At 49.5% G+C, this 20577-nt stretch overlaps 1 protein-coding gene across 1 annotated transcript in view; it reads right to left on the bottom strand.

Annotated features, from left to right (window-relative positions):
• Nucleotides 1-20577, bottom strand: part of TMEM178B (transmembrane protein 178B) — a 346196-nt gene that overhangs the window by 27090 nt on the left and 298529 nt on the right. The window contains exon 3 of the mRNA XM_019666781.1: nucleotides 10607-10744. Within this exon, the coding sequence (XP_019522326.1) occupies nucleotides 10607-10744 (138 nt within the window). The remainder of the gene's footprint in view (nucleotides 1-10606; nucleotides 10745-20577) is intronic.

Raw genomic sequence — 20577 nt, 5'->3', positions numbered from 1 at the left:
GGCACTCTGGAGTTAACCCTCATACGTGGGGTGCATCTGAGACATCCAAGTAATGGGGGTGACGGGGAGCCTCTGGAGGGCACAGCTCCCCTCCCTCTTCCTTGGGTCTGGCTATTTCTGATGCCACTTCTCACCTGTCCTCAACCCCCTCTCTGTCCCCCAGGACAGGAGAAAGGACAATTCCTGCTCACTTCCGTCTGCTCCTCCCTCTTAATTGTTCCCCTGGGAGCAGCTTCTAAGCCCAGTAGGAGGGGTCTCTCCATTTACTTCAGGAACCAACATTTTCCTTTGATTTATGACTTGTTTCGAGGGCCCGAAGCTTGCCTGACAAGTTCCCTTTCTTTGAAGCTTGCACACCTCTGTAAGAACATCCGAGAAGAGCCAGGGGAGGGAGGCTTTTGAAGATGCTTTAGAAAGTCCCTACGTTTCCATGGCAATCAGGCACTGTGGAGTCACCACCACCTTCTGGGCCCTTCTGTTTCACTGAAAAGGCTGCTGAGAAATCTGTTCTTTCTCAGCAACCGCCCCAGGAATGGAGCTGGTATTCCAACCATCTTGCCCCGCGCCTCCTTCTCCCACTCTCTCTGCTCCTGCCTGCCCTTCCCCCAGGACACTCCTGCTTCCATTTTCTGGGAGCAAGGGACCCCAATTCAGTGCAGCGATGTCAGTATTTCTACCCCAGGAAAGACAGTCTTGTTTCCATGACAGGGGAGACCTGAGGGTGTCAGGGTCCCAGCCCGGGTCTAGACCGTGTTCACCTGATAATTCAGACATGTCTGAGCATGTCTGTGTTGGTGGAGGCCAGTGACCAGGAAGGTACCAGGCTGTGGAGAAGTCACCCATCCTGAGTGACACCCGAAATCCTTCAACCCACAGCCTAGACACCGAACACAACCCACGCTTTTTCATCTATAGTAACTTAACTTTGCTTTTCTTTACACTTCCGGGTCTGTCCTGCCGACCGAAGTGGTTTGATTATTCGTTACAGGAACTTCCCAAAAGATCCATTAACAATTCCATTGAAAGCACCGACAGACAGTGTTGTGTGCTCTTAAGATTGTGTCAATTCTGCTGTTTCCCACCAATCCTGGACACCTTCGGCATTCTCGCCCAATCTTAATCAAACACCTGCATTGAGATAAAGGCCTTAGGCAGACTTTCGGTTCTCAGCAAATTCTGATCTTCCCTCCCTGTCCCCAGCCTTGCAAGGGAGGGGTTCTCCCTCATCGCAGGGAGCAGTCCACTACACCTTGTCTTGTTAGCAGGTGGTGTCAGCAGTGTTCAGGGAGTCAGCATCTGACCCAAGGGAAGGGGAACACATGTTCTGTGTGGTTACTGTCATCAAAGATGAGGGGTGACTTCAAGCACAGCAGGCTTGGAAGAAGGGCGCTGCATACAGAATAGAGGGAAGGCCTGGTTTCTCAGGCTCAAGAGCGGCTGCAGCACAGGCGGCCGTGCCCTGGGCTGGGGGTTTGAGCCGGCACAAGGCTGGAGGCACACCTGAGGAGCTGCGTGCTGGCTTTGATGCTCTGCTCTCACCGTCTTGAAACTCTTAATAATGTCTGAATAAGGGGGCCTGGGTTTTCCTTTTGCACTGAGCCCCACAAATTATGTACCTGGTTCTGGCTGGAGGGCAGGGGCGCTTCTGGGTCTGTGGCAATGCAACACTTTCAGGGGGCACATGACAGTCCCCCTACCCTCACCTGGCTACCCTGACCTGGCATAGACACCATGCCCCAACTCACTGAAACTGGGTGCGGCAGGTTGGCAAAGCTCCAATGATAGGTACCCCAGAAGGGAGCCAGATCACTGACAAAAGTCACACAATATCAAACGTTCACCCAGGGGAGAACTCCAGGACAAACTGTGGCACAGACAGAGATCAGGGCAGGATGAGAAATGGTGTCACCTCCATCAATCCAACCTATCCCATGGCCTCCAGGGCTCTACATGGTCTGCCCACCTTTCTGGTATATCTCCATCTCACCCTCTACTGTCACAATCGTCCTCTGTTCAACTTCTTCAGGCCCAACAAGCTCCTTCCCAGCCCAGGTCCCTCGCACTTGCTGTTCTTTTTATAAAGAACGACCCTGCCCCCAGGCTGACTACCTCCCTTCATTCAAGCCTCTGTTCAACTGTGACCACCTCTGAGAGGCCCCCCTGCCCACCCACTGGCCCCCACCTGCAACAATGCCCCATAGCTCTCCACCTCCCTGCCACTTTTATCTTTCTCCCTCGTTCTCATCACCTGACATCGTATCATACATTTCAGGTACTTGCTTTTATCTGTCTCTCCCACCAGAACATAAGTTTCACAAGGACTTTCCCCCATTCCCTACTATAGCCCAAGTGTTTAAACAATGTCTGGCACATAATGTAAATGAATACCATATGATATTACATAATAATACACACAATAATATAATATGGCATAATATAAGCATGAATATATGATAATATGAATGAATGAATGAATGAATGAATGAATGGCGTGGTGATTAGCCAGAAAGATGCTATCTGTTCAAGCAATTTCATCTTTATCATCCCATGGCATGTGTGTCTTTGTGGGATGTTGGCAGTGATGGTATAGGGCTGCTCAAAGCAGAATGTCATTAAAGGAAGTTATTTAAAAAAGAAGTATCTCCGGGGCCGGTCGAGTGGCGCGATGGTTAAGAACTCGCTTGGGATACCAGAGGGCCCTGGTTTGGATCCTACATATGAGGGCCAGTGACACTGCCCTCTACAGCTAAGATGCTGAACAACAGCTCAACCTGGAGCTGGGCTGCCGTGAGTCGCCGGTGATGGCGTAGGCTGCAGACCCTGTGGCAGTGGGTTGCCATGGGCTACCGTGTGTAGCCAGCAGCCAGCGTGAGCGGCCAGCAGCCGCTGTGAGTGGCCGTCCAGAAGCCGGCGACTGATCTGCCTCGCCTGGGAAGAGTGCAAAGATGGTGCCAACTTGGGCCAGTGAAGCAACGTCCTCCACAACTAGATTGAAGAACAAAAACGACAGCAACTTGTCTGTTCCCCTTCCCCCAATTCCCCAGCACTGTTCCCATCCCCTCAATTCCCCAATAAAAATCTTTAAAAAAAAGAAGTATCTCTGTAGCTAAAAGAATAATGTCTAAAAACTGATTGAGAACAATGCCAGGCATTGTCCTAAGTCTTTCACATGAGTTAACTCTGTAATTCTCACAACTGTGCTTCTGGTAGACACTGTCGTTGGCCCTCTTTTACAGATGAGAAAACTGAAACAATGCATGCAAGGTGGTTAAGCAACTTCCTCACTGTCACATGGCTGGTCCAAGGCTCATTTGGTCCTGGACTAGTTCTCCATGACAAAACCTTCATTTCCCCTTATAGTTGGATGATCCTGCTCCTGAGCAAGGACTTTAAACCCCTAGTTAGTTGGCAGGGAATGAATGCAAGGTGGCTCATGGGTGAGTGTGGGCAGAGACTTTAGGCACAAGGGTTGGTTCTTCCCAAAGAGCCCTCCTGGATGCCTTCATCAACCACCCTCCTTCCCATCTCCTTCCAGGGTCTGCTGTGTCTTAGCAGGTCCCTCTGGAACAGAGCAACCCCTGCTCGGTGAATATGTACACCGTGGCTTTCTTGAACATCTGGGCAGGCAGATTACAGGGCATTGTGACATGGCCTTCTATGACCAGACTTGAGTTTACAGGACCCAGGCTGCTTACTGTACTCTTCCAAAATGTAAATCTATAACAGAGGCAGGTCCCATTGGGTGGCAAGGGTGCAACTCCTCTGGGGTCTGTCCCAACTCTAAGGAGAAATGAACCCTCCTGCTGCCTGGGTTGCTGGAGGGATTGATCCTGGCCACTCGTTCTACATTCGACAAATGTGATATGATTTCCTAATGTTCCTGACAATGTAGTTCCTCCTCCAAATGTCTTTGTTTTGAATGTCATCATCAAATGCTAATAAATATTCAAATATGCACCTTCCAAAGGGCAAGACATGTTCCAGGGTATAAGCAGTTTATGAAGCTCTGCTTAGGATTCTAACAGAAAGGTTATAAGACAAACATCAAGAGAAGAGTCAGGGTTTTCTAATGAACTCTCACGTGAGACTGTAAAAGCAGTTTAGCAGGGTAAGTAGATAGGTTTCATGCCACAGTTGCCCTTGGTTGGTCATGATAGAGTATGGGCACTTCTCTGCATATTAGAATGTACACTTAGCATATATAGATAATAGGAATGGCCACCATTTGTTGAGGGGTTCTTATAGCTTTGCATCATAATAAGTCATTGGCTTACTGAATTTATTCTCCCTCCCCAGAATATCTAATTCACATGGTCTCCCCTCTCTCGCCCATTGAGTCATGAAGTCTGAGTCATAGAGTTACGGCGACACCATCCTAGCCACCTCTCTAAGTCGTGCTGGAATGAGGAATGGCAGTAGGAGAGGCTGATGGCAACCTGGATATTGTTCTACCCCATAGGAGTCCCTGAAATGACCTTACTGCCTTAAAGAAATAGTCCTTCAGGCAAGACACCTATGTCTTGAACTTTTCATTTTAGGCTTGTATACGTTTTCAGAATTGCTGGGCCTTTATCAAGGTCACTGTCTATCAGAAGAGAAGTGTTTGGGGGTTCACTGCACAGATGAACTGCTCTCTCATGAGCCGGGGGGGCGGGGGCGGCATGGCATTTGGTGTCAGCATTTTGCAAATCACTGCAATCATTCAAACTTGATAGCATGAGCCTCTTTAGGGCATTCTCTTGTTCCCCGGACTGACTGGGAAGGTAGAAAAGGTTACACTGACCACAGGTGGTAGGAAAAGGACCTTTAATGATTTCATTTTCCCATTACCACCCATGCCCTCAATTACGGCCACCATCTCCTCCATATGCCCTTTTGTGCTTTGAGAAGGGAGGGATAGAAAGGGAATAGAGAGATTCTGGGAACACTGGCATCTGTTTAGAAGCAGAGAATTGGAGCCATGCTAGTGTGGGAAGACATGTGTGTGGCACAGGGTCTTCAACACAGGGTGCTGACAGCAGAGGAAGCAGGCTGGGCTGCAAGTATCCAGGCTGGTGTCATGGGCCATGCTCTGGCTCGCTACGCCACTCACTAGCTGGGTGATCTAGGACAACTGACATAACTAGTCTTACCTGAAAACACAAGAAGGTCAAGCTAAATGGCCTCTAGGTCCTCTCCATTTCTAACATTCTAGGAGTCCAAATTAAAGACAGAAAATTCTCATGAATTCATGTGTAATTTATACCAAAGGGAATTTGAGACATTTTATACCAGATGTACACAGACCCTCGTTCGACAGAAGACATGGTACTTTTTTGAAGGATTGGTGCTCTATCGAGACAAAACAAAATACTTTCTCTCCATTGCACATAATTCACTTTCGCAATGCATGCTGTCAACAGATATTTGAGCATGCAGACACTGTTCCAGGCCCAGGGGAGACCTCGGAGAACAAGGAAGACAAGACTCGCGAGCTCATGGAGCTCACCTCTAAGTGTTGGGCGGGTAGTCAATACACACACACAGAAAGTTAAAGACCCTGCAGAACCCTAGTGCCCAGAGCTTGGTTTCTAAAACCACTCTCCAATAAAAGGCACCAGGGCTCCTTGGAGAAATGGCTGATTCGACTGGGGTGGAAAATATACAAGATGAGACTGGAATGCCTCGCAGTGCCAAAATCTTAGTGTTCAGAACACCAGAATAACAACAACAAACAAAAACAAAACCCCACAGTGATAGGAGTATGTCAACGGGACGTGGGATGTCAGCTGCAAGAGCTCCCCATAGCCAAAGCTGGAACTGGAGCAACAAAAGAAATACAGTATTGCATTATAACCCAAAGTATAAAGTAATAATCCATGAGTCCACACTGATAGAAATAAATGATTGAATAAATTAATAAATAGGGAAAGAGAGACAAATCTCCCATGTGGAGGAATTCCAAATACTTTCCGTTAATGCTCCATCCCAAAGGACACAGAGCCTAATTGCCCACTCCTCGGTGTGGGCTGTGCCTAGTGACTTTCTTCCAAAGAGAACTGTCCGGAAACAGGGAAGAAAGACTAACTCCACGGAGGAGAAACCTGACACCCACTACTTCAGCCAGGTGATCAAGGTCAACATCAATAGTCATGAATCATGGTGGTACACAAGTTCCAGTGGAGGGCCATCCTACAATATGGAAGACCAGCACTCCTCAAATCTGTCGAGGTCATCAGAAACAAGGCGAGCTTGAGAAACTGTCACAGAACGAGGCGCCTAAGGACACATGAAAACTAAATGCAATGGGGGACCCTGCATGCAATCCTGGAACCAGAAAAAAAGACATCAGGCCAAAATGCAGAATCTGAACAAAGGATGGACGTTAGTCAATAAGAATGTACCAATATTTATTCATTAGTTTTAACAAATGTACCCCACTAATATAAGACATTATTAATAGGGGAAGCTGTGTGCAGGGGCAAAGGGTAATATGGGAACTCTGTACTATCTGTCCAATTTTTCTATAAACCTAAAATTTTCTAAAAAATAAAATCTTAAAAAAATTTTTTTTTAAAAGGTCAGAGATGGAAGAAGCCAGAGACTCCCTCCTTCTGGCCTTGAATAAGCAAAGTTCCATGAGTCCTACAGCTGCAAGGAAATGAATTCTGACAACACCATCATGAACTTGGAAGAGGACTCCGACCCCAGCTGACACCTGATTACAGTTCTCTGAGAACCCAGTTAAGCTGTGCCTGGAATTCTGATCCAGGGAAACTGTGAGATAATAAATGTTTGTTGTAAGCTGCTAAAAAAAACCAAACAAACAATCAACTGAAAACAAAACACAACAACAATGAACATTACAGGAAGTATGAGTGGGCTGCAGAAAATTACATTAACATGCTGAGAGTGACTGGGTGGCTTCATTAACCTGGTGGTCCACGGTGCCTCTCGGGGGTGGGGAGTGACTTTTACGTTGCACTCTGAATCTAGGAAGGAGCGGGCCATGAGGCATTGGTGGGGACAGCACTGCAGGCAAAAGGATCAGCAGCTCTGGGGCCGTGACGTAGAACTGTGTGTGTTCCAGGCAGTGTTCGTTTGGAGTGACCGAATGAGTGTAGAGAGAGGAATAGGAAAGGAGGTGAGAGCTAGCATATGCCAGATTACATAGGACTCCTGCTATGGGCTGAGTGTTTGGGTGCCCCCAAAGTCCTATGTCAAAGTCCTAACCCCCAAGGTGATAGTACCAGGAGGAGGGGCCTTTGGGAGGTGATTAGCTCATATGGGCGGCTCCCTCATGAGTGGCGTGTAGCGCCCTCAGAAAGGAGACCCCAGAGAGCTCCCGTGATCTTTTCCACCACAGGAGGCCACAGCAAGGAGGCACCATCTATGAACCAGCAAGTGGGCTCTCACCAGACACTCCTCGGCCTCCAAAACAGTGAGAAATAAATCTCTGCTGTTTAAGCTGCCCAGTCTATGGTACTTGGTTATAGCAGCCCAAGCTGACGGAGACAGCTTCTAAAGGAGAGAAAGGAATTTGGAGTTTCAGTTCCGCTGGAAGCCTTTGGAGCACTGATGAGTAACAGAGGAGTAATACATCTGATTTATAGTTTAAAAAAATCATGCCAACTGCTCTGTGAAGGACTGATTGTTGGGTGCCAGAGTGGAGTCTGGTGTCTAGATAGCGGCTCCGGCATCAGCCCAGGCGAGGGCTCATGGAGGCTCAGACCCCGGGCGGCGCAGAGATGATGGATGTCTTCCAAGAGTGTGGGAGGATGCGTGATCGGGGTGCTGATGAGAGCGAGCATGGGTTGGATGCGCACAGCATCCTGGAGGCCCGTGTGCTTGAGGCGGCTCAGAGGTTCGCCCAGCGAGTGAATCACAAGTAATAGCGGCCGTCACACGCTCCCTCGCCGTGCTGCCTTTCCCCCGTGTCAGCCTGTTCCTGCGTCTCTGAATACCACTGATGATTCATCAAGACACTTGTCTCTGGCAGTCGCTGGCACCCGAATGGTGTTGTGCCAGTTTGGGCTAGATTCTCCCCTGGAGGCCCGGCCAAAGGGAAAACTGGACCCCACCCACCACCCCCAGCCTCCTGGCTCCACAAAGCTGCCCTAGTTAAATTGCCTCCTCTGGGTGGAGTGTTAATTAAACAATTTGTTGCGAGTTATTTCACAAGATGCGGGGTGCCCTCTCTTGAGCCTGGGGAAACCATTAAACCGGGGGCAGAGAAGCGCCCAGGGTGGGCCATCTTCCTTCATATTGGGACAGGGAAGAGGGTGTTAATAGAATTCTTCCATTCTTAATCTGGCTCTGGTCCCTTCATCTAAAGCCACCTGCCATTCCAACTTCAGACGCTGGACTCCAAATTTACCTGTTTCATTCTTGCCGACCTGCTCACCACACCCATGCCTGGCCAGCTCCCCAGCATGCTGCTGTTGGGCCCTGGTCTCACTTGTCGCCCCATCTAACCCTTTGGGTGACTGTCTGTGCTCAGTTACAGAGGCCTGGAGTCCATTCTGGGTGACAGCCAAGGCTGTGGGCCATTCTGTCCCACTTGCCCGTAAATACCTGTGGTTTCAGTGACTGATTGCTTTGCTGTGTCCAGGGGGAGGCTGTCACAGGGAGCTGACTCCCAAGTTCTTCAACAGGTCCACCCTAGAAGGTTAACTCTTGGAGGGCAGGGACCGGTCAGGTTCTGGGAGAGGCTGGTGCTCACATGTCTCTTTCTGACACACAGGCTCTATAGTCAGAGCATCACTTCTAGGTTGACACCTGAGCCTCTCGGTGTAGCTCCCTCTGCTGAGAAAGGGATGGGGAGGTGGGGGTGGGCACAGATTCTGTGCCTGAGTCAACTCCTCCCTAGCTCCTGACCAAACCCAGCTCATGGGGTCAGCAGATGGCAGCTGCTGTGGACCTCTGAACTCCCACGGCTATTGGAAAGGATGCTAGCATTCCCAGTCTATCTCCGGGAGCTGATGTCAGCAGCCCAGAAGGAAGTTGTCAGGGTTGGAAGGTCCTGGAGACTTAGCACCTGGGCAGAGGTAAGCCACATGCCTGGAGAGAGGCAGGTGGAGAGGAGACAGTGTGCAGGGAGCTGCAAACATCTCAGAAGAGGAGGCGATAAAAGAGCATCAGCTCCCAGAGTTCCCGGATTTCTGCTCAGCCCAAGGCCTGTTTGCTCAGGTCTTCTCAGCTCCTGGGAGACCCCTCCAGAGCCTTAGAAAAGCCCCATGTTACGGGAGCCTGTCTTTGTAAAACCAAGAGAGTCTTCATGAGAACACCCACTACAAACAGAGCCCCTCCACTTTTATCTTTTAACACTACGGGGTCCACGCAAGATTTTGACTGGAAGGCGGAAACGAAATGGCTTCAGCTGCTACTAAAACAGAGTTCGGAAATCGCATTTACCCCTTGTTTCACTGAGGAGGACTCCAAGCGTGAGAAAGGTAAGCAGGGCTGGTTTTGTGGGAGGCCAGGAGGGGTGTGGGGACTGCTGGAGGGAGCCACCTGGACCCTCCCTCCACCAGCCTCTGCAGTAGGACCCAACAGTCAGGCCCCAAGATGAATTGTGCCGTTTTCCTCCTCGCCCAGCCCTCAGCTCACCAGCCCCCAGAGATCTCTGCTCACCCAGAGGGACAGCCGGCCGCCTCCCTTCCCAGCTTGACCCCCTCCTTCCCTCCCGCCTCCGCTCAGGTGCCTAGAACCAGGCAGTTCACCCGAGGGGCCTGAGCTGGACACGTGCACGTGGCACCTAACGTCAGACATTTGTTTTTGTAGGTAGAGCTCACTCTCCTCTTTCCATAAATATTTCTAATTCCCTCTGTCCATCCCCCCTAACTGCCCCCCCACACACACACACACCACCTAGCTCCATGCATTCACCGATCCACATTTCTCTGAGGAGTGGACTGTGAGGCGCATACCTAGTGGTTACCTCTGGCTTTGAACTGACTCACAGAGGAGATGGAAAAGCACATTTTAGCTCCTCAGGGAGAAAGAGGCGCCTGCAGGCTGTGGGGTAACGTTTGCTTCCCATAACTGGGACCTATTCCTGCAGCCACAGAGTTCTCCGAATCCACAATCCCTTTACAAGGACCAGATTGCGCGTATGGCTGTGGCAGTAACACACAGTAAGGGAGGCAGACATGAGGGCAGGTCTGGCCCTGTCCTACCATCACTGGAGTGTCCTATTTGGAACCAGGAGCAGCATTAGGACGCATACATCAAGGGTGAGACTTTTAAAGGGGAACCGCCCAGACAGCACCTGCTTCCCATCCTGGTCTAGTATGTGTATAAAATGCCAAGTATCTCCTAGGTTCAAGCAAGCTCTGGGTCTGAGACCTCTCTCAATGCCAGCTGCAGAACCTCCCACACCATGCATTCAGATCCCCAAGGGTAAGGACCACGCCTCATTAGCCTTTGCATCCCCAGCAGCTGGCACAGTGGCCAGTTGTTAAGCGGACTCAAAAAGTGTTTGATGAATGAATGAATGAATGAATGAATGAATGCGTAGAGCCCCACCCGAGTTGCAGCCTTCATCTTCCCTGCATCTAGCCATTCATCCACAAGCCTAGTACCCAGGACCATCCCTCCCACACCGCCCCCGAGCCTGCGGCCTTACCTCCCATGAGGAAAAGAAGCCCGGCCACGTACTGCATAAGGCCTCGGTCCCAGCAGCAGCCCAGCACGCCAATGATCCAGCCGAACAGGATGATGGCCACCGCCATGCCCATGAAGCCGGCCGTCATCCTGCGCAGGTCTGCGGGAAGCAGGAGGGCAACAGTTAGCATCAGAGCCTAGAACTTGGGGCCAGGGTGCAGCCCGAGCCCAGGCGGAGGGGGAGAAGGCAGGGGCACGAAGGCGACCGTCTGCACGGTGGAGCCTCCTCTGCCGGGGAGCGAGTGCCGGCGCTGACTGTAGCCTCACGTGCAAATCATGCCAGGACAGTTGGTGCATAGGTACAGGGAGAGATCGTCATCATAACAGCTGTCATTTCTTGCTTGCCTCCTCTGTGCCAGGCCCAGCACTGTCTTTCCCAAGCATCTGCTCAGCCTTCTGAGACAGGTACTGTCTTTATTCCTGTTTGAAAAATGGAGCAACTGGCTGCAAGCACTACACCCAGTGAGCATCCAACCCAGCTCTGGATGGCCCCCGGGTCCTAACCTCAGCGTCATTCACCTCATCTGGGCGGGGTCTGGGCAGTCCAGCAGCACCTGCTAAGAGCTTCCTCCTCTCCTTCCAGGGTGTGCTGCTCTCTCCAGGAGGTCCGGGGTGAGGAGGAAGCTGCCTGCAGCTTCTAGTTCCTGCCCCCCCAAGCTGGCTCCCAGGCCACAGTTTTCCTTGCATATGGGGTTGCAGGGTGGGGAGCCACACCTCTTGCTCTTAGACTGAGCCCGGGAGTACACCCTTTCAGCCCCCTGGACCCTAGAGCAGTCCAGTTTTCTGGGTCAGGCCCTTCCCTGCTCCATGCCTCACTGACCCCGCCAGACAAAGCCCAGCGTGGGCACAGGGAGGAGGAGGGCTGTCTGGAAAGGAGGTATTTTTAGCAGAAGGGACAGGGCAGAGCTGCCATCCTGTCTCAGTCAGCCTCACTTGTGACTTGCTCGGCTCAGTTTCATTCTGTACCCTACTGGCCCCTGGTGCATTCTCCACCCCACCCCACCCTCCTCACACTGCTGCCCTGGAATGCAGGCTTCTTACTTCCTGCACGGTCACACCCCACCCACCTGTCATGGACTCCATCCACTCTGCCCCGCCACCTTCCCACCCCCTCCCCCGCAGCTCCCTGTCCACCTGTGTGGTCTATGCGGAGCCTATCCACCTTACATTGGAGCCTATCACCAGCCCCAGGCCCTCCAACAGGGCTCCACACAGAGCAAGGCCATTGCCCGTGCCTCTGCCCCTGGAGGCATTGCCAGAGGAGCCTGGGGGGCCCCAAGGGCATCGCCCTCTCTCAAAGGCAAGGAGGGAGTGGGCAGGTGGAGGGAAGGGCACCTGACAGCAAATTACATCAATACCTCACGCAAGCACGGACAAGCTCTTCTCAGCCGCGGGAAACAAACGCTCTACATTGTCTCTCAGGGGAGCACCTTGGGGTCTGCACACCTCACAGGGAGAGGCATCCCACCCCCTCCATTCCTCTCTCATGCCAGCCACCCCCATCGGGAGCCACTGCAGATCCTGGCCTAGTTTGGCTTAAGACCTTCTGGTCCTCTACTCTCCCGAGGGGTTTGGTCCATGTCCTTGTGCTGACATTGAAGATCAGACACTGGCAGGACCCTGTCACTGTCACAGGCTGAAATCCACCCTCCGAGCAGGTTCCCGCTCCAGAGTTCTCCTCTGTCATCCCCCGCTGACCCAGGAGTGCCTGCCCAAGCCAGGTGGAAGTAATACTCATTACAGTCATTTATGTGAACTGCCAAGCACGCCTAATTACCATGCTGCACTGCACTGATGGCTCATGTCACCAAATGTGTCACAGGAAAGTTGGTTGCAAGGGTCGTTTGATCACAGCGCTCAAACGTGCGCCATGCTTCCCGGGCAGGCTCCTTGGTTATAGGCTCCATCAGGCACAGCCAGCGTGAAGTAAGGCAGGAACGTGCCTTCCCGTGAGGCTGGCGCCACTTATTCAACCGCCCTTGGTTGTCCTGGCCGCGCCACGTCCCCACAATGTTTTCTCCACTGCCACCAGTCTCAGTTCCTTCTTCCTTCGCCACCACTACCGACTCTAGAGTGAGCCAGGCCTGAAATGTCTCCTGGGTGGAGAAGGGTTCACTCTTGACATGTGAGCCCATTTGGACGGATTCCTGGAGATGGTATATCCTCTGCTAAAGATGCTTCGTCCACTCTCCACCATGGTTAAGGGCAAGGAGGTGGTGGGATTGGAAAAAGAGAGGCCCGGGTATTTTCAAAGTAAAGGAGGCGCATATCCCCTTAAACAGATCAGGTAAGTTCTCTTCTATGTCCCTGTGGAACCACAGGTCCCCTTTTCGGTGCTTGGAGGGTTTCTTAGGGAGATCTTGGCCCCTTCAGCAGCACTAGAGACAGACAACCCTGCTGCAGCCATAGAGCCCCTCCCTGCTGCCCTTGGCCTTGCTCACTGGAAGGTCTGACTGGTCCTCTGGGCTCTGCAGACCCTTGGGAGGAAAGGTGCTGCCTGGGGGATGGACAATGTGTCAGGTAAGATGTGTCCACTTGGGCGGGGGATGGGAAAGTGGGCTGACAGGAAAAGAGAAAGAGGGAAGGTGCTCGTTGGAGGAGGAAAGTGGAGTGTTTCACTGAGAAGAAAGCAGAAAGGTAAATGGGAGGGCACGTCCTCTTCCAAAGTTCCAGGACGAACAATGGTCATCCGTGTCACAGGTTGGGGAGGGGCTGTGGCTTCGAACACAGATTAGGGGCATTTTGCTGTCTCCCGAAGGACTGTGTCGATAAAAGCTAAGGGTCACGCGACACTGCTGATCCAGAAAGAGGGATGAAAGCCCGAGGTCCGGCCTGAGCGTTCTCACTGACCCGGGAGGGTAGTCACTGTCACCCTGTGAACCTGACTTTGTCAGAGCTTCGCGCGTACGGCTGGTTATTCTGTCCTGAGACCTATATGGGAATTCAGAGCAGCGGCGGCGACAACTGGGAAGGTGGGCAGGGCCAGAAATATTCCTATTTTACAGAAGAGAAAAGCAGGAGCCCAAGAAGTTAGATATTTATTGATACACAGTCTCAAACCAGTGAACGCCAAGAAGAGTGAGTTGGGTCATTGAGTTGGGTGGGAAAATAAAATTAATAATGTAATTAAAGTCCTCCTGGATTATCGTGACAGATGGAATAAAATGCATCTCTTCCTCCCAAATAAAGCCAGAACTCTAGTTAAGAGACATGTTTTTTAAAGATAGAAATTTACAAGGATGGGGAAAATAGGAAAGGAGACGAAGACGACAACGAAAGACGGGAAACGGCAAAGCTGACAGGGTGGTTGACTTAGCAGAGGGAGGGAGCCAAACCAAAAGTCACAGCCCGGCCGGAAAGCTGAGAACCAAACCGCCAAATCGCCAACAGCCTCGTAAACTGGATCAGGCAGTTAGAGGGGAAGGACAGAAGACAAGACTTTGAGATGGAATTAGACCCCTAGATCTCCTCACCCCCTCTATACTTCTGGGGGACATCGCCACTTCCTGCCCCCAGGGCTGGGGTGGAGGCACTTAGGACTGGCGGTTGACAAGCTCAGGAGAGGGCTGGCTTGTCAGCACGGCTGAGGGTCATTACACGTAGGGTGATTAAATGGCGATGCACATGTGGAATGTTCAGTGCTCACCCTTGAGACCCCAGCCCTCTTCTGCCTGGTTCTGAGTTTACTGCCTGGCCTTTGCCTCCCAGCCTGGAGGCTGGGAGAGGTCTTTCTGGTGATGACTAGCACAAGAGGAAACATCTAGACACCCTGACACTGGGGGTGCCCCATAAGCAGACCGATCTCCAATAAAGCCCACCCACCCACTCAGTGCTTCCAGGTAGCTGTTTAGCACCCCAACCAGACAACCCAGCATCACCAGATATCTGAGAAAAGCCTGGGAGGAAAAGAAGTTAGGAAACACTGAGCAGGGGTAAGAAACATAATTGAAAGTTATTATTAAAAATTATTATTAATATTCCCAGAGACACAAGAGAAGAAACATAGTTTGCCTCCATGAAATGAAGACAGGATACTATTGAAAAGAATTATCAAATACTATAGAAAAGAATTACAAGTATGTGGAGAACAAAAAAATGCCTTAAAATAACAGAATCAAAATCAGTGAAATTTATATTATGAAATCAATTCTAATTTATGTATTAACAGTTCTATCCTAGTCTAAAAAAAGATTTAAGGATGCTTACAAACCACACACAGAATAACAGGGTAAAAATAATTAATGAAGAAATGAATGTAAGAGAAAATAAACAAAAGGAAGATGAAGCCAGATATTACATTCAGACACAAAATTTAGCCCATGAGGTCACGAGGAAGATAGACATACTCTCCATATTTGAATTTCAAGGCATTAGAGATTGTTTGCATTGTCTTTAATATATGTTGCTTTTTGTTTGCACTTGAGTAAATCCCATGGGCCTCTCTGCCTATGGAGTGACCCACATGAGATGGCCCCACTCCTGCCCGTCTGGGTTAACCTACGTGTCCACGGTCTTGCTTTAGGAGTAAGAAGCTTCCTTTTCCATTCCTTGTGACTGTTCACTGTCCCCAAGCAGCACTTCGCACCCAGGAATGTACATTGTTTGTATTTCTTGTCCTGTCTCTTCCTGCTTTTTGAGAAGAAAAAGAAGGAAAGAAGGAAGGAAGGAAAGAAGGAAGGGAGGAAGGAAGGAAGGAAGGAGGGAGGGATGGAGGGAGGGAGGGAAGAGAAAGAGAGAAAGAAAGAGAAAGAGAGAAAGAAAGAAAAAAGAAAACCTAATGCGCCTATCTGAAGCCTTGGAAAAAGATTATGCAAGGTCGGCCTAAGTATAATCCCCTTGGAAAGAACGTGGAGTCAAGAGGTGGGCTCTGCAGGCTCAGGCTGCGATAAAGAAAAATCTCATGAATCGTGTTAGGTTTGAGTCTATTATCTGTATTCCATGACCCTAATGCTTAACATTCTAATTTTTGAAATAAGAAAGGTGTATTCTAAACTTTTTAGCAAAAGAATTTAGTTCAGCACAGTGGAAAGGAGTGGGCAGAAGGGGGCTGATCATGAGGGAGGGCGAGGAGGAAAGCGAGGAGAACCGTTAAATAGAACCAGAAAAAGCAGTTCTCCCTCATGGAAAAATTTTGATTTTGAAGTGTACACTCCTATTACCATTTAAATTGAAAGGTATTGCTTGCAACTCTACACGGGAAACCAGGATATATGCATTTAAATAAACACCACTTAGAGAAGAAAAATATATATGCGCTCTGAATATCTTTCTATTTGCTCTTTTAAGATCTTGCACATACAAAAAACATGATGATGATTTGAATTTAAAAAAAACCCAAAAAACCAGGAATGGTGAGGGTAAGTGTATGTTAACCTTGCTGTGATGGTGACGACTTAGAGATAGGGAGGGAGGACACTTCGTCACGCCCTCAGCGTCCAGAGTGTGGAGTGACCAGTAAGTCCACGGTCGTCTGCTGGTCGCCTCTGGGTGAGCCTTGCTGGCCGGAAGCTCTGGCTTCTGCATAACCCAAGCACATGGCTGGTGTAAGACAGTCAGCTGCCCTGGGAGCGACACATTCATTCACCATTAGTCCCTCGGGGTTCAAGGTCACAGGAATTGGAGGGCAGAGCAGGGTGATGGGGCCAGAACACCAGTATTTTTGCCTTAAGGGGTCAGCCTGGGGAATAAGAAATGGAGAGAGAGGGTCTGCAATGAACATGCTAGCCATGGGATCGACTCAGGACAAGTTGATCGAAGGAGAAGAAATATTCCAGGAACCAATTACTGTATGGCGACCATCTCTGAAGAAAGTGGGTAACCATAGAGATAGTCAACATCTGGCGATGGAAGCAGAGATTCTTAGAACAAGGCTGCTCAGGCTGAAATCCTGGCTCTGCTATCCACTGGCTGTGTGAACCTGAGCCAGTCAGTCTAATTTCTGTATTTGTAAGTGGAAGACGGTACTTAACTTCAAAGGGTTATTAAAAGGATTAAATAAGTTAATACATACAGACTGCTTAGAATAGTGCCTGACACAAAGCCTGAGCTATATAAGTGTAAGTAGAAATGGAAGCAACTTAAAGTGGTCCTCTTTTTTTCATGCATTGCATTCTTTGCATTTTCTGTTCATGAGCACATAGGAGCTGAGTCACATGCTAGGGTTAGCCCCTCATTTCAGATTTGCTTTCCTGAGGCAGCAGGCTTCTGGATTGGGCTGCTGTGCCTCTCCGGTACCTGCACAGGCCAAGGCGGAGGCTCTGTTTTTCTATTTATTAAGATTGAGATGCTTTCACCCTGGAGTGCTGATGCTTCTTGTCCTCCAAGGACCAAAACAGCTGAAGGCTACAGCAGCTAATAGCAGAGGTGCTGGTGGCCACGGAGGCTATTCGAAACCTGGGCTCTCACAGTGAGCAGCACACTGATGTAGAAGGAAGAGGCATGGGCGAGACTGCAGCTCTGTTGGCGGCGGGGAGGGGGCTCCAGGGATCTAGCTATTGGGTTGTCGGAAAAGTCACAGCGTATTTTTTCTGTTTTTCATTGCAAAAATGCATCATGACTTTTCCGACAACCCAATAATTAACACTGAAACAGAGAGAGAGCTGACAGAAGGTTTTGCCTGTAGCTTTCTTCTAGAATGTGAGTTGGTTCAGGATTGCAATGCAGTTAGAGTTAAGAAATTCTTTTCATGTGAACAGGAAGTCATTCTTATGTTTCCATGAGAAAGTGCCTGACTTGGGGCTTTGATCCCTAAGAGGTCCTTTCCTCCATCTTTGTCCAACAGCCCCCTGACACTGCGCTTCCCTGAAAGACCTGGCACTTTCCTCCCTCTTAACTTGGTGGTGCTGTGCTCTCTGCCACCGTGGCTGAGCTGTTCATATGCTCCACCGAGCAAGCTTCTCATTAGCCTTAAAGATTCCCCTGACAAGGAAGCTTCCAGGGTGTGTTAGCAGACACGGGGTCCAGGGCTCGGGGCTCCTGAAGCACTTGGCTACTATCACCACTGCAGCACACATGTTTCATTGCAAATATGTATGTCTCCCTTCCTCCAATAAATGCGAGCTTGTTCGTGGCTGTGGTCATGTCTGATATATTCTGTTTTCATGTCACTGACATGGGCAGGTGCTCGATAAATATTTTGCTAAATGAGGTCACCTTCCCACGCTACAATAATTGCTAAAACTGTGTATACCATTCAATAATGCAGGGTGAGGATGTACCTACCTGATTCAACCCACTTCAGTGACTCAGATGTCATTGTGACTTGAAGACAATTTCTCTCTCCTCCAAACTTGTTTTATTTGTAAAAGCCAGCATGAACTATTGCTTAAAAATTCAACATATTTGTTTCTCGTACACAAACACGGGTCCAGATTCCAGATTGCACAAAGCGATGCACCATGGGGGCTCCCTACTAGAAAGTTTAATGAGCACATCTGATACCCCACAGATTATGACCCCAACAGATGTTTCTGCACCGCCCTCCAAGTCAGGAAGAGATCATGAGAGCAGGTAGCTGCCATAGAAATAAAAAGTGATTTCTGGGTCAGAAGACAAGCTTGAAGCTTTCTCCTCCTCAACTCTACCTCCGGATTAGAGAGCTGCCATAAATAGGGATATTGTGTGATGCTGCCATATACAAATCACATTCATTGTCAAAACAATGGAAGGCAAATTGCAAAATGCGTGCTCGCCTGATGAAAACTAGGTCAGCAGCTAAAGCAAGTGCCTGGAGACAAGAAAGGAGAACGGGATAGAAACCCAGAACTGAGAGGCAGGGTCCCAAACCAAAAAAAAAAAATCACAAGAATGACTCCCTTTTTCTCGGCAGCCACACTGCGAAGTCAACAGCGGAAACTGCAGAAGGGAAGGAAGAAAAGGAAACAGCGGCTCAGCCAACTGGATACACCTGGGTAGACCCAGCTCGGTGTCTGCATCTGGTCCTGGGGGTCTTCCACTGTGAATGATGAGCTAGACCAGTACAATCCCCTACTCCATCCCAGAGAGGCGCCCATGGTTCCGCCTCTGTCTATGTGTCACTGACAGCCGCTCAGCGTCGCTTGGCAAGAATGTGCCCCAGAAAGTCCCCACAAAGCAACACAAGAGGGGAGCTTTAAAACACATGGGCACCTTACAGGATGCTATGCTTTCCAGAAAAGTGCTGCAGACACCCGAGAAGGGGTTGAGGGCAAAGAATTTGCAAAGCCTGGGGAAGGGGAAGATAAATTGGAATGAGCATTTACTGTGCGTTTACTATGTACAGGCATTGTGCTGGGCAATTTATGCAGAACACGCCCATTAAGCCCCGCACTGGCTCTACAAGGCAGATGCCATGTTTCTCATTGAGTAGACTCAGAAACTGAGACAAGGGGACTTCGGTTGATCAAGGTCACGTAGCCAGTACGAGGTGGGTCTGGGAAAGGGCCTTAGTCTGCCCGTGCCCTTTCCAATGCCCTGACCCCTCAGATTCCATGCCACTTTAAACCCCAGGAGAGAATTTAACATGCAATAAAACGTAATAGAATATTTTTTGGCTACTAAATTATTATTTTGAGGAATGTCAATGACCAGGAGAAAGTTTATAATAGAAAATGAAATGAAAAATAATGCACAAGCGTATGTACCCCATATGATCCCTACACTGCAGGTTACATATGTGCATCCAAGCATGTATACCTCGGTGGCAGGAGCAAGGGAGAAGTCCACCCCAAGTTTGCAGGGAAGCTTTCTGCGTAAAGTTTGGAAACAAAGAAGTACTTGCTATAACCAGCTAAGTTCCCTTAGAACTTGGGGAGTGAAGGGGACAGTAGAATTGATGGGAATCGGTGACTGACTGTAAGAGAGAAGAAAGAGGGATTAAAGTCACCGATGACTCCTAGGCTTCTGGATTGGATGACGAGAAAATGGTGACATCACTGAGCAAAACAGAACACAAGGAGAGGCACAGAGCGTTGCTTCTCTGTTTGGATTTATTTTTATTCATCTTTTTTGGAGGGGGAATGGGAGGAAGGACAAGAAGGACGGGTCTTGTACGAGAAGAGAGGGTGTTAAGTTCTGTTTGTTATGTGCCTAACAGACATCTCATTGGAGACGTCCACCATAGCCCTGGCTGCACGTGTCCAGTGCATGGGAAAGAGATTAGTGTTTGAGATGGTGATATAGCCCTCGTGTCATTAAAGCTGTAGGGCTGCATGCCTGTTCTCCCCGGGAATAAAAGTGAGAAGAAAAGGTGGCTAAGGACAGAGTTTGAACACCAGTATTTAAAGGATGAGAAGAGGAAGAGAAGAATGGATGGCCAAGAACGGTAGGGCAAAATCCAGCATGGAGACAGCACGGGAGTGAAAAGAAGAAAGGGTTTCAATGATGGCTGATAGCGCTGAGACCAAATAAGAGATGACTTCATAGAACAGTCAGCAAAGGCATGCTAAGCACCAGTTGTGTGCCAGGCATTGTGGCAGCAACAGGGACACTGCCGTTCATAAAACTGGCATGGTCTCTTCCCACATGGAGGCTTACTAGATATACAACTAGGAGGTCCCTCGTGACCTTGACAAAGGCTCTTACAGTGGAGGTCAATCTCATTGAATCACTAGGAATAAATGGGAGGTAAGAAGAAAAAGTCACTTTAAACACTATGCTTTCACGTAGATGGACTGTAGCGAAGAGGAGGGAAATGGGGTGACAGGTGGAACACAGAGTGAGAAGAAATTTTCTGGTTTTAAAGTATGCAAGACTTGAGTCTATTTCTATGCAGAGGAGAAAGAAGTAACAGAGAGAGCGAACCTGAAGATACCAGAGACATCCTCTTTCACATCCCTTTCACATCCTCTGAGTTTTATCCAAACCAAACAGTCAGATCTACCCACAAACTCAGGAAAGTCCCTGATTCCACCTGACAGATGTCTCTCTGAAAACTCTCGAGTGCTCCTACCCAGA

Source organism: Hipposideros armiger, unplaced genomic scaffold, assembly GCF_001890085.2.
Source record: "Hipposideros armiger isolate ML-2016 unplaced genomic scaffold, ASM189008v1 scaffold_478, whole genome shotgun sequence".
NCBI lineage: Eukaryota > Metazoa > Chordata > Mammalia > Chiroptera > Hipposideridae > Hipposideros > Hipposideros armiger.
Note: the sequence above shows the minus strand (reverse complement) of the source record. Positions and strands in the feature narration are given on the sequence as shown.